At 38.5% G+C, this 13674-nt stretch overlaps 1 protein-coding gene across 5 annotated transcripts in view; it reads left to right on the plus strand.

Moving 5' to 3' along the window:
- The window catches only part of SMAP1 (small ArfGAP 1), a 215969-nt gene that overhangs the window by 195776 nt on the left and 6519 nt on the right, over positions 1-13674 (plus strand). For all 5 annotated transcript variants that reach the window (XM_058734395.1, XM_058734391.1, XM_058734392.1 and 2 more), the window contains one exon: positions 10748-10875. In XM_058734395.1, coding sequence (XP_058590378.1) covers positions 10748-10875 — 128 coding nt within the window. The remainder of the gene's footprint in view (positions 1-10747; positions 10876-13674) is intronic.

The raw sequence follows: 13674 nt of genomic DNA on the forward strand, positions 1-13674 counted from the left end.
AAATAAATGTGAAGCATATAGCACAGTAACTTGTATGCAGGGCTGTGCTGAGACTGTAGCCTGAATACCAGGTCAGGGGAGATGAGTAAGAGATAGCTCAGGCCTTTGAAGGGGATGTGCAGAGGAGGGACTCAAATTATACTATGTAACTAGGACTCCTCCAGACTGTTGTCACACAGCATGGTCTTTGACTGAGAGAAGATTTGCAGCTCCTTGAAAAGCACTAAGGAGGGGCCCCCGGGTGGCTCAGTTGGTTAGGCATCCAACTTCAGCTTAGGTCATGATCTCATGGTCTGTGGGTTTGAGCCCCTCGTCGGGCTCTGTGATGACAGCTCAGAGCCTGGAGCCTGCTTCGGATTCTGTGTCTCCCTCTCTCTCTGCCCCTCCCCTGCTCATGCCCTCTCTTTGTCTCAAAAATAAATAAAAACATTTAAAAAAATTAAAAAAAAATAAAAGCACTAAGGAAATTGGGTGGCCTCGAAGAAATCTAGTCTGTCACCATGTTTTCAGCATTTAGAAAGAAATTTTTCTTATACAATTTGTTGGGTTTTTTTAATTTTATTTTTGAGAGAGAGAACTTGTGCAGGGGAGGGGCAGAGACAGAGGGAGACGGAGAATCAATCCCAAGCAGGTTCCACATTGCCAGCACAGAACCCGATATGGGGCTCAAACCCACGAACCATGTGATCAGGACCTGAGCCCATATCAGGAGTCAGATGCTTAACCGACTGACCGACTGAACCATCCAGGTGCCCCTACAATTTAGTTTTAAATTTACTTACATGCATGCATACATATATACGTATATATATATATACACACACACATAAATACATATACATATATATACATACATACGTAAAACGGACAACAAATAGAGCAAGAGGGTTAAGATCATCTTTTTTTTTTTTTAATTTTTTTTTTAATGTTTATTTATTTTTGAGACAAAGAGAAATAGAGCATGAACGGGGTGGGTCAGAGAGAGAGGGAGACACAGAATCTGAAACAGGCTCCAGGCTCTGAGCCGTCAGTACAGAGCCCGTCGCGGGGCTCGAACCCATGAACTGCGAGATCGTGACCTGAGCTGAAGTCGGACACTTAGCCGACTGAGCCACCCAGGCACCCCTAAGATCATCTTTTTTTTTTTTTTTTTTTTTTTTTTTTTTTTTTAATTTATTTTTTTTGGGACAGAGAGAGACAGAGCATGAACGGGGGAGGGGCAGAGAGAGAGGGAGACACAGAATCGGAAACAGGCTCCAGGCTCCGAGCTGTCAGCACAGAGCCCGACGCGGGGCTCGAACTCACGGACCGCGAGATCGTGACCTGGCTGAAGTCGGCCGCTTAACCGACTGCGCCATCCAGGCGCCCCTCTAAGATCATCTTTTAAGGCCATTTCAATCATTTTAGTAAAGTAGTCTAAATACCAGCTTTTTAGCAGTAAGAAAATTAACTAAAAAATAAAAATAAATAGCTCCACTTAACTCTCAGGCACATTTTTTTTTTTAAGGCATTTGAAAACAATTTGAAGCTTGACAATTTTAATATGCTTTCAATGGACATTTGTGACTTGAATTTCACAAAGTAACGCACATGGGAGTTTATTTCATTTCATAAAGCAATTCATGTGTTTTAATACAAAGGAATTCCAAATAACACTTTTATTAAGGAAAGAGCTTTAAATGGTTTCTTGTGTAGAAAATAAAAAAGGTTCTTTGAGTAACATGAAAATTTATAAAGCTTTAAGAAGGAATTTTGCCATTAAGGAGAACATACTGCATCTCATGGAAGCAGCCTTCTTTAATCAGTGCTATTTCCACTTTAAATTCATTCCTTCCTAGGATGACGCCTCAGTAGTTACTGATGAAGAATTAGACTTGGCAGTTTTCATTGTAGCAAGGGTGTACTCAAGGCTGAATATTCATGCTCAGTCAAAAATGGTAATGAAAAACCTAACATCCGTTTACTTATTATATTCTTATCTGCCTTAAACTAGATTAGCAATACATAAAATCTCATGTTGCTCTTTGACATTTTTTATTATTTGTGCAAATAGATTATGACCAGCTAATACATCTGACATTCAAGTAAAGGATGAATTTAATTAATATTTACTGAGCGCCAGCAGAGTTCATGGAACTCTAGTAAATACCAGAAAATGCAGCTTCTCTGTGTGTATAGTAATACAAGTTGGGGATGAGGTTGCAGTCTGGAAACTGGAAGATAGAGAATTACTGCTGAGGGAAGAGTGGGATTATGTAAGAGAATTGGTTGTGAGAATTCAGTTTGAAATCTGGAATAATGCTAAAATTCCCGATTTAAATTTTACTTTCCTCAATTCAGAGGTTAATTTCTTGCTGCTGCTTGTCAGGAGGAGGAGCAAATGAGTTGTTTCACTTTTGGGTTTTGTTGTTGTTGTTGTTTGTCCTGTGGAGATTTATTTCAAGTAAGATCCAGTGTGTTATGGAGGTCATCTTCGGAGCACCTGCCAGGTGCTATGATAGCACACTTGGAACAGATCTGTAGTTGAGAGTAAGATGTGCTTCCTGCTCACTAGGCAGTGGGTGGAGGAGACTGGGCTGTGTGTGGGTAGTTAGTTGTGTGTGGTGCTGTGTGGCAGTGATGCACTGGCCTCTGGACAGTGTGACTCTGGAGGACATAGTTCTGCTTTGGAGATAGAATTCCAACCTCACTGTCATTGGTGAACTGGAGAGAGGAAGCCCCTGGGATTGGGCTTTGTGTTAAGCATCAAATTAAGGAGGTGGCTCCACTGTGTCTTCCTGGTGAGATGACAGGAGGGAGTGGACAAGGGGTTTGGACTGTGAACATGGTAACAGGGTGCAGTAATGAGGTCTTGTAGCATACTGGGATTGCCTGTCAACCTAAGTATATTCAGATGCCTTTAAAAACTAAAAATATTGAGGTATTTGGGAAGGCTGCCACTTTTGTAGCCCCTGGATTTGGGTGGAAAAGTCAGTAGGCCTGGCTGACCAGATGTGGGTGACAGGTCTACAATGGAAGTAGTGTTGGGTCATAAGGACTCAGGAGTCATTAGTTGCCTCAGAAAAGGAGCTCGTGTCGAGTACAGTGAGTGGACCTGGTGGTAGTGAAGCCAGCCCTGCCCCGCAGGCACTTTTATTAGTGATGTAGGGCAACTTCTGTTTTAACACTAGATGGGGAAAGGGCACCTATTTCTGCTTAGGGGCTCCAGAAAAAACTTCTCAAACTGGTTATGGCAGTTGAGTTTTCTAGGTACACCACCAGAATTCTGTTGAAATCCTAGGCCTAATGTGTACAAAAATCTCTTAAGGTGATATGATTAAACTGAGATACTTTATAAAAAGCATTGATCAAAGTACCTGGCATAAAAATATTAGTTTTAAAAATGTGTTATTAAAATGTAAAGTGTTATATTCTTATTTCCTTTAGTTTATAAATTATCATTCAGAGGTACTGGGAATGAGCCAAAAAGAAGACACTAAATATTGTCTTACTTTTTTTTTTTTTTTTTAAACCTTTACTCATTTGGATTATTGGTGTTAGATGAGTTCTGGTATAGCCACAGTTAATAGAATCAGCAGTCTCATTTCACCATATTGAGGATTTCTAGATGACAGAGACTGGCCTTCATGACTTTGTCATATTTGAAATGTTACCTTTTTTCGAAGCATCTATCAGTGTCATGATGCAAAGCAGGCCAGTAAATGCATGCTGGGCATGCCTTATGTTCATGTGAGATGTAGCACTGATTTTAACAACTTTTTTTTTTTTTAGCTCAAAACATTTTAACATTTTCTTGTAAATTTATGGTACGTGTGCATTTTAAAAGTCATGTACAAACTCAGTTTTCAGATAAAACACTGGTTTTAAACTTTTAAGTTAACGTTGAAAAAAAAATAGTTACCCACAAGCCCCTAACTGTGGGCTTGATCCCTTCCTTGCCTTCGAGATTGAAATTCCTTCTTCATTTTACTCCATTGTCCTAATTTCTTCAGTTTGTTCATTGCCTTTTCAAGGGGTCCTTTGTGCTTCATTATCGTTTTTTATGATGTTGTCCCCAGCTAAATTTCTTCCCATTTGCCTTAGGCTTTTCTTGTACTCTGGATCTCCCATTATTTTTATTGTCCACCAACGACTGTTTCTGCATACTGATTAAAGGGGGCTTCTCCCTCCTCCTGCTGCCGGCTGCTCCCACCACCATTCCTAACTGAGCAAGGAACACAACACTCACTCTGAGGTGCTTGTCTGTGGTGAATTCTGATTAGTTTGCACAGACATCCACTTCTCTTCCGCTTTTGTGGCCTCTGAGCTTTTATTCAGTCAGCAAAGACTGTGCTGTTAGTGGACCCTTGATCAAAAGGATTCATTGAACTCACTGTGATACGTGAATACTTTGTTGAACCAGGCTGACTGTACCCCACACTTGCTTCTCTCAGCCTACTTTGCTCATCGATGACCACAACCACCTGTATCCTTGCCTGTAAATTGAGAAGATACTGCGCTTGGTAGGACAGAGGAGTGGGGAGATGAAGAGGAACTGTGCATGTGGTGCTGAATGGTTTTTGAACCTTTTATGTCACTGCTTTTCTTAGTGCACATAATTATAAACTATATAAAAGTTGGCTTTTAACTTCCAGAATTTTAAGTGACCTGTTTATAATTAGGTACAGTTGTAATTCCATGACTTTTGATGAAATGTGGTTTCATCACTAGAAAAAAGAACTCACTAGCCTAGGGGTCAGAAGACTGTTGTAGTGGAGATTTTGCTGCTTAACTAGGGAAGTGACATTGAACAAGTCTTTCAAGGTGTGTGTGCCCTGGTTTCTGTAACTGGAGATAATGGAAGGAGATGCCTTCCCTGTCTCTCACAGAGACAAAAATGGTAACATGTATAAACATTCTTCTAAAACGTCCAGGAAGGGACGCCTGGGTGGCTCAATCAGTTAAGCCTCCAACTTTGGCTCAGATCATGATCTTTGTGAGTTCCAGCCCCCGCATTCAGCTCTGCTCTCAGAGTGGAGACTGCTTTGGATTTTCTGTCTCCCTCTTTCTCTGCCCCTCTCCCATGAACGAGCAGGCACATGCACGGAGTACCACCAGCCCCGTCCCCCGCCTCAAAAATAAACATTAAAAAAAAAAGTCTAGGAGATATGATATTTCTAATGATGGTAATATGACAAATAGTCTTTAACTGTCCTCTTTAAAATTTTTTTAATTATTTATTTATTTTTGAGAAACAGTGAGACAAAGCGTGAGCGGGGGAGGGGCAGAGAGAGAAGGAGATACAGAATCTGAAGCAGGCTCCAGGCTCTGAGCAAGCCGTCAGCACAGAGCCTGATGTGGGACTGGAACCCACAAACTGTGAGATCATGACCTGAGCCGAAGTCGGACGCTCAACCAACTGAGCCACCCAGGTGCCCCTTTAACTGTCCTTTTTAAATACTGAAAAGCAAAAATACAGCCGTTATAATGAAACAGTCCTTTTTAAAGAATGCTGTTAGGGGCGCCTGGATGGCTGTTTGTTGGGCGTCCGACTTCCACTCAGGTCATGATCTCAGGTTCCTGGGTTTGAGCCCCTCATCAGGCTCTTTGCTGATGGCTTAGAGTCTGGAGACTGCTTCAGATTCTGTGTCTCCCTTTCTCTCTGCCCCAACCCTGTTCGCGTTCTCTCTCTCTCAAAAATAAAATAAACATTAAAAAAAAATTTTAAAGAATGCGTTTAGCAAGTTAAACACAGTATAGTAAGTCAGATTAGCAAACGTTGAAATCCACTGGGAAAACCCTTTGGGAACTTGTATTTACTGATTGTGCAAGGCTGGGAAGTTTTTGTTTAGGCTAAGGATTTTTCAACAATTCTGTGAATGCTTAGCTTTTGTAGTAACAGCAACAACAAAAACTGATGGGGGTAAAACCTCTGATATTAGGGGATTATATGAGAAGAAGACTGGGGTAGAGAGAAAAGAAGACAGTTGTGTTGTAGATGTGAAGGCAGAGAAGAGTCACTGTGTCTGTCACAAGGCTGGATAGGAAACCTTGGTCAGACCTGGGAGAGAAAGTTCCTTATCTTAGGTTTTTGGAGTTAATACACGTATCTTCCTTATTCACTTGGAAAATGGCAACCTTTCCATAAAGATCACATTCCTAAGCAGATGCTTCCTCTGTCTCATTCTAAAGGATTCCAAAGTTCCTTGAACTTCTGTTATGAGTTGACTTTCATGGCAGCTCCATGATGGTAGGTGGTTACAAAGAGAGCCTGACTTTGTTGTTGGTGTAGAATGCCTTTCTGAGACTTCAAAAGGTCAGATTTTAAATATACATATATATTTTTAATGGAATGAGAAAATGAAGGTCGTTATAGTGTGGTAGTAGAACATGAAGTCATGTTACCTTGCAGTGAAGAAAATGAGCTATGTAGGCTTTATATTAAGGACAGTAGGTATTTACTGCTTCTGTAATGATGAAAGTCTGGAAACTATCTAAATGCCCAGTAGTGCAGGATTGAATAAGTAAGTTATCTTAAGTTCGTGCAATATGGAATGCAGTCCATTCTCACCCACACATACACCATTTGATCTAAAGAAAATGACTTTGATATATATACGTTGTTTTAAACATATGTTTATAAGCATAGAAAATGTAGGGACTTTTTTATTGTGATAAAAATACACAACATAATTTACCATATTAGCCAGTTTTACACATACAGTTTAGTGGCATTAAGTACATTTATTCACATTATTTTGCAGCCATTACCATCATCCATGGTAGTGAACTTTTAGTTTATTCATTTTTGCATTATTTGCATCTTTTACAAGAATGTATTGATCTTATTATAAAAATTGACTTAGATTATAACCCAAGGCTTTGCACTAGCTCTGTGACCATGGACAAGTTTAATGTTTTTACCATTTGCAAATGAGGATAATTAATAATACCTCTCATAGCATCATTATAAAGACTAAAGAAGTGTACGTATATGTTGATGTACTTGTATTTTTTTAGGGTGACATGAAATAAGCACTATACTGAGTGTTGGCTGTTATTTTTGTTGGTTACATATGTGATCCTAAGGGTGTGAAGGGTAAAACGAGATTTCAAAACCACATAACGTGCCGCATGTTGTTTTATAATTTAGACTCTGAATAGGGTTTAGACTTGAAAGTATAAATGAAGTAATATTCTTAAAAACAGACATACATTTCTGAAAGATGTACAGTTTATAAAAGTAATGAATGCAGGAGTGCCTGGGTGGCTCAGTTGGTTGAGCGTCCGACTTCGGCTTAGGTCATGATCTCACGGTTCGTGAGTTTGAGCCCCGCGTCTGTCTCTGTACTGACAGCTCTGAGCCTGGAGCCTGTTTAGGATTCTGTCTCCCTCTTTCTGCCCCTCTCCCACTCGTGCTCTCTCTCTCTGTCTCAAAAGTAAATAAACGTTAAAAAAAAAAAAAAGTAATGAATACAGATCATTTGCCTGCAGTTGGTGAACCTCTTGGTTCTCATACAGTGTATGCTGGCACAATGGCGTTCTGTAAACTAGGTTGACATGTCCTGTGGTAAAAGTCGAGTCAGGATATTTTCTCACCAAAAAATAAAAGATAGTACTTTCTCAAGTTTAAGGTATTTTTTTCATAAATTTGTCCTAATTGTTAGTGATTACTATTACTTGAAAAAGCAAAAAATTTTAACTGAAAAACTGGAAATATATTTATACTCAGGCTTTTGCTTTTTTACCCTTGTTCCTCTTGACTGTAGTTTGTTCTAAAGGACATATGCTTCTGTCTGTGAATTTAAACTGCATATATATATATATATATATATATATATAGTTATAGTTATAGTTATATGGTTTTATTTCCTGCTAATAAAATGCTTCCTTGTTCATGATACAATTAAATATGTCTGTTTGATGGGGTTGTTTCCCTGTCCCCAGCTCTGCAGCTCATGGATGATGGTACAACTGGCTCACATGTCCTTGTTGAGTTTCTTAACTGAGATGTTGTAGATACCACAAAGATGATGTTCCTTTAATTGTGTTTTTAATGTAGAATACCTTGTCCTTTTAAAATATTTTGTTTCTGGTTCATATTTACATGATGTAAATGGAATGTGGAATGGACTGGAAAACATGAAATAGCTCTTTAAAGATGCCTGACTTCAAAATGAATGTTGCCATTTGTGGTTAGAAATGAAAAAAAAAAAAAACTTTCATGAGTTGTATTTGAATTGAATTGTATTCTTTTAGGTCATAGTTGTATCTTAGCTTAAAATTCTGTATATTATAAATTAGTACTATCTGTGCATTGTTTTATTGCTTCACCTTTAAATTGTCCATAGTGCTTAATAGAGATAGAACATACAACACACACACAAACACACACACACACACACACAGAGAGAGAGAGAGAGAGAGAGTGTAAACCTATATTTTTTTTGGTTCTGATAATATATCAGTGAAAGTGATTTAAAAATATTTGCAGTTGATCTCTTACAAACTAATCTTATGTGGGTTTTACAGTCTTTTAGAAATTAAGTAGTAAAAAATATTTCATTGACCCATTTATTCACTGAAATTAGTAATATGTGACTTACTGAGGCTTAAACTGGGAAATAAAATATAAGTTTCTATAGTTATATTTTAAAAAAGAAAAGAAACCTGGGAGTGTCTGTGGTTTGTGGTAGAAATACCTAGTATGTGGAAGACCTTCCATTAGATTTGCCAAATATTGGAAACCTGCTCTGTGCAAGACATCTCACTCAACCTTAAAGAAATTTTGAAAGATGACTAATTTGCCTTTGAGGCAAAGAGAGATCAAAAAGATTGTAAATTGTTAAAATAGAAGCTTGATTAGGACATGAGTCTCAAGATGATAAGGTTTTTGGGGGTGACAGTGGGGTTATGGGGTCCAGGCCGATGGCCAAGAAAGAATTCTTAAAGATGCTGTTGGTGCAAAACGGTGATTTTATTAAAGTATGGGGACAGGAGCGTGGGCAGGAAGAGCTGCCCTGGGATGATGAGGAGACATTGGTTATATACTTAGGAGTTGAGGGAGGTAAAGTCAAGGGGAAGTTTCCAGTGAGATTTTCATATGCTAAAGAAGACTTCCAGGATATTGGAGGCCTAGCTATTATCAAGCTAAGGTTGTTTTCCCTGTGGCAAAGCATTAGCATTAGGACAGTGGGGAGTTCTGGAGAAACATTTTACTCTGCCTGCCTCAAGTATTTGTCAATGGACTGCAAGTTACAAGGAAATTTAGTTCTGCCATTTCCTTCTTTGTTTCCCACATCACTATGGAGGGATGATGTTGGGGCTCCAGGAAACAGAGTCTATAGGTTTCTGGAGATTAGGCTATTGATAAGATTGCCTTTTTCCTATAATTTACTAAGATATTCATGAATAGATGGAGACTCAGGTCTTGTAGGACTATGATCTCTATCAGTTAACCATTTGTTTTTCCCCTTTCCTTTGTTCTCAGGCAGCCAAGAGGAATATCACACATATCCCAACTGGTGTGGGGGGGGAGGGGGCAGGGTTGTGGCCTGTCAGCATGCCTCATGCTCCCTCATCACAAGAGATTGGAGTGGGGACACTCTTAAGTGTTAACTTGGTTGTGGCCACAGGAAAGTGTGTGAGGTGTCCCAATCCCTGGACTGCGCTCACAAACTCTCTACTCCAACCCACTCCAAGTCTCACCTTTTATATTTTGTAAATTCTGCACTCATGTAAAAAGGAGAGACAAACTTTGAAAAAAGTTTTTTGAATGGTAGGTTAAGTAAGAAGCTGATAAAGGATATTGTCACTCTGTCAGAGTTCCCTTCCGGGTACAGCTCAGTGGCTTGGTACTGCCATCACTGAACGTGGCCATGCTTGAGTATACAGTGAGTTTATTTCAAAGTTTTATGGATACTTGCTACAGAATCAGTTTACACAGTGTATGTTTTTCCTTTCTATGTAGTTTTTTCCCTTATTGTAACTTTTTTTAATGCTTATTTTTGAGAGAGAGAGAGAGAGAGAGAGAGAGAGAGAGAATGTGTGTGTGTGTGTGTGTGTGTGTGAGCGGGGGAGGGGCAGAGAGAAAGGGAGACACAGAATCCAAAGCAGGTTTCAGGCTCTGAGCTGTCAGCACAGAGCCCAATGTGGGTCTTAAACCAAGAACCACGAGGTCATGACCTTAGCCGAAGTTAGACTCTTAACCAACTGAGCCGCCCAGGTGCACCCCCCCCCCCATTGTAACTTAAGAATTCAACGTTACAAACATTTTAAATCATCAGAATTTATTTCCAGCATAGGTAAACATGATATGAAGTTGATGTCATCTATCACACACACATGCAGGCATTCTTACTTATAAGAACATGGTATGAAATGGCAGTTTAGTCAGTTATCTCAAAAGTAGTGTCTGTCTCATAAGGTTATGGGGATTAAATGAATTAATGTATGTACTCAGAGCAGTGCCTGGCATATAAAGAGCATCAGGATGCAGACTAACGTGAATAGTGTAATACCATTAGTTAAAACAGGGTTTGGATATATTGTACCTAGAAACTGGTGAGTAAAGGATATTTTTGAGAGAATAAACAAAACTGGAAATAGTTTCTTTGGGAAAGAGGAGAGAACCTGGGGGGTAAAAGGGGGACATATATCTTGTCAACCTTTTAACTGTTTTTAACCATATATTAATTTAAAAAATAATGTCATGTTTTAAGTAATTTAAGAGAATCTACTTTAGGATGAGAATCTGTGTTCTTTTCAGATGGCCCTGCCGAGGCACCAGTGACCAATGGGAACACAACCACGGTGCCATCCCTGAATGATGATCTGGACATCTTTGGACCAATGATTTCTAATCCCTTACCTGCAACGGTCATACCCGCAGCTCAGGTATGTAGTAAGAACATGGTTTTACATCATCACTGCTTATTTCCTTTTTGAAAACCCTCAAAAGTTCAATTTTGAGGGGCGCCTGGGTGGCGCAGTCGGTTAAGCGTCCGACTTCAGCCAGGTCACGATCTCGCGGTCCGTGAGTTCGAGCCCCGCGTCAGGCTCTGGGCTGATGGCTCGGAGCCTGGAGCCTGTTTCCGATTCTGTGTCTCCCTCTCTCTCTGCCCCTCCCCCGTTCATGCTCTGTCTCTCTCTGTCCCAAAAATAAATTAAAAAAAAAAAAAAAAAAAAAAAAGTTCAATTTTGAAAGAATTGTCTCTGAGCAGTCTCTGATTTGAAAGCTTACTGTTCTTTAGGCCAGGGGTTGACAAACTAAGCCTGCAGCTTGATTTTGCAAACAAAGTTTTATTGGAACACAGCCATTCCATTTATTTACATATTGCCTGTGGGTGCTTTTACATCACAAAAGCATATTAAATAGTTGCAACACTCTTTGACCCAAAAGGCCTAAATATTCACTGTTTGAAGTGTGCTGACTCTGGCTTTAGGCAAACAGTGGTGTTTAGAGTGAGTAAATGGGAAAATTCAGACTATTTCAACCTTGCCAGAGATTAACACGGTAACTTCAGAGGTTTTAAAGTTAACCATAGGTGTATAAATATTGATTATATAAGCTAGTAGTTCTATTTTTATGCTCTATTGAGCCATCCTCAAGATAGTTTATTTCTGGTTGCAGAAAAATCAAGAATAAGAAATTGTAGCAAATTAAGTAGTCCTTTCTTATGAAGATAGTTAAGTTAGCTTTAAAATTGTTTTATTATTGAAGTATAGTGGACATACAATGTTTCTACTTTTAAATTTTTAAAAAAATTATTTAGGGCAATATTAATGATCAGGATTTCTTTTCACATTGATGATAAAGAAATTTTGAATTCTGTTCCTGACGTTACATTTTGCCTTTATTCCTTTTTTTAAAATTGTAAATTGTTTAATACTTTAAATATTTTTTCAGCTTTATTGAGGTATAATTGACAAATAAGATGGTAAATATTTAAAGTGTATATTTCACTTCCACCATCAACACACCAATCACCTCACCCATCACCTCACATATTTACTTTTTTTGGTGAGAACTTTAGTTTTTTCTTTACAAGTTTCAGTTACACAATACAGTATAATCAACTGTAGTCACATTAGATGTCCTCAGACCTTACTCGTTTTATAACTGAAAGTTTGTATCAACCTCTATTTTTTGTCCACTCCCAAGCTCTGGTAACCACCATCTATGAATTCAACTTTTCTTTTTAATTCCACATACAAGTGATCCCATCAAGTATTTATCTTTTTTGAAGGTGAATATATTAACTTTTAGGAATATAGGTTACTCTTAAGCATACAACTTTAAAATTCTATTTTAAATTTATACTTTATAAATGAACAACAGTGTGTTTTGGTACAGCATAATTTTTGAGGTAAAATATTTCTTTTTCTCTAGAAAAACTGAGCCAAATGAAAATTGTTTGGGTGGAAAGTTTTAATAAGAACTTATGTCTTATTAAGAAGACTAATTGCTTATACTTTTATTATGCATTTTTTTGTTATGATAGTCATAATTACCACTAGAATTGAGCAAATAAATGTCATAGAAATTAGCTTATCAAAATTGCAGCATTAATGTTTATTTTCAGAAAAGATAGCTTTATTTTTTGGCTCTGTTCCTTCTCCCCTACCCCAAAACATAAAATGAGGGACTATTACTACTATTGTTTCAATTAACATTAATTACCTTGTGAATTTGTGCAGGCATGGGTATGCATGTGATAATAAAAATTGTGTAATGCTAATGTTTTGGCTTCAGAAAGAAGCATTAGGTTATTTGACAATCTGAGCACAAAAAGCAGTTTCTTTTGGTCTAGTATTCTAGTGAGGCTGTTTTATCTGCTAAACTTCTTTGGATTCCATTGGAGTATGTGAGTTGCTTTGCAACCACACAGAGAATTAGACCCCACATCTGAGGTTTCAGTGTACTTCATGTGCTCTTTTCGGTATCAAAGCAAGTGGAACAATGCAGACTTCATTTAACTCTTAAGTAGCACCATGACCACAATACGGGGTGTGGCTTCTACCTTTATGAGGGATTGGTTGGTCTGGCCTTCATGCTTTGTGCATTCTGCATCAGCAACTAAGAGTAACAGAGTTGATTTTTTAAATCCCATCTGATTCTTTTTTTAGAACATTGATTTTGGACCAAAACTGCGCCAGTTGTATTGAGCCCTATAAAATATTGGGTGAGCAGAGTTATCTTTCATCTGAACTACATGCAAAGATTAAAACCCAAACATGTTTTCAAAATGTCTTTGAAAATGGGGAGAGGGGAAAGGCAGGTTAAATTACACATTTTATACATATACTCTAGCTATGTAACTAATTTTGGTGAGTTTCTATTATGTAAAATTGGATAGAAATAGGAATTACTCTGAACCCTATACTCTTTCAGTCCTGATTTTACTCATAGTAAAAATTAAATTAAAAGATTTCCCACTCATGTGAAGACGAGAGAGATTTACCTGTTTGGCTGTGTAGTCTTCTGAAGGAGGTTGGAAATACTCATCTGACCAGAATGCACATGTATATTGGGGGTTCCCAGGGAATCATTCCAGAGTCCTCAAAGGTGACTTACAGAAGCCATCCCTTTCCTTCTATCTCTAACACACATAAACCAACAGTATCTAGACCTGTACAGGTGCTGCCTTGACCTTGGATCAGCCTTAGGATCCCAACAGCCAGAGAGAACCTTTG

The sequence above is a fragment of the Neofelis nebulosa genome, chromosome 6 (genome assembly GCF_028018385.1).
Source record: "Neofelis nebulosa isolate mNeoNeb1 chromosome 6, mNeoNeb1.pri, whole genome shotgun sequence".
NCBI classification, from domain to species: Eukaryota; Metazoa; Chordata; class Mammalia; order Carnivora; family Felidae; genus Neofelis; species Neofelis nebulosa.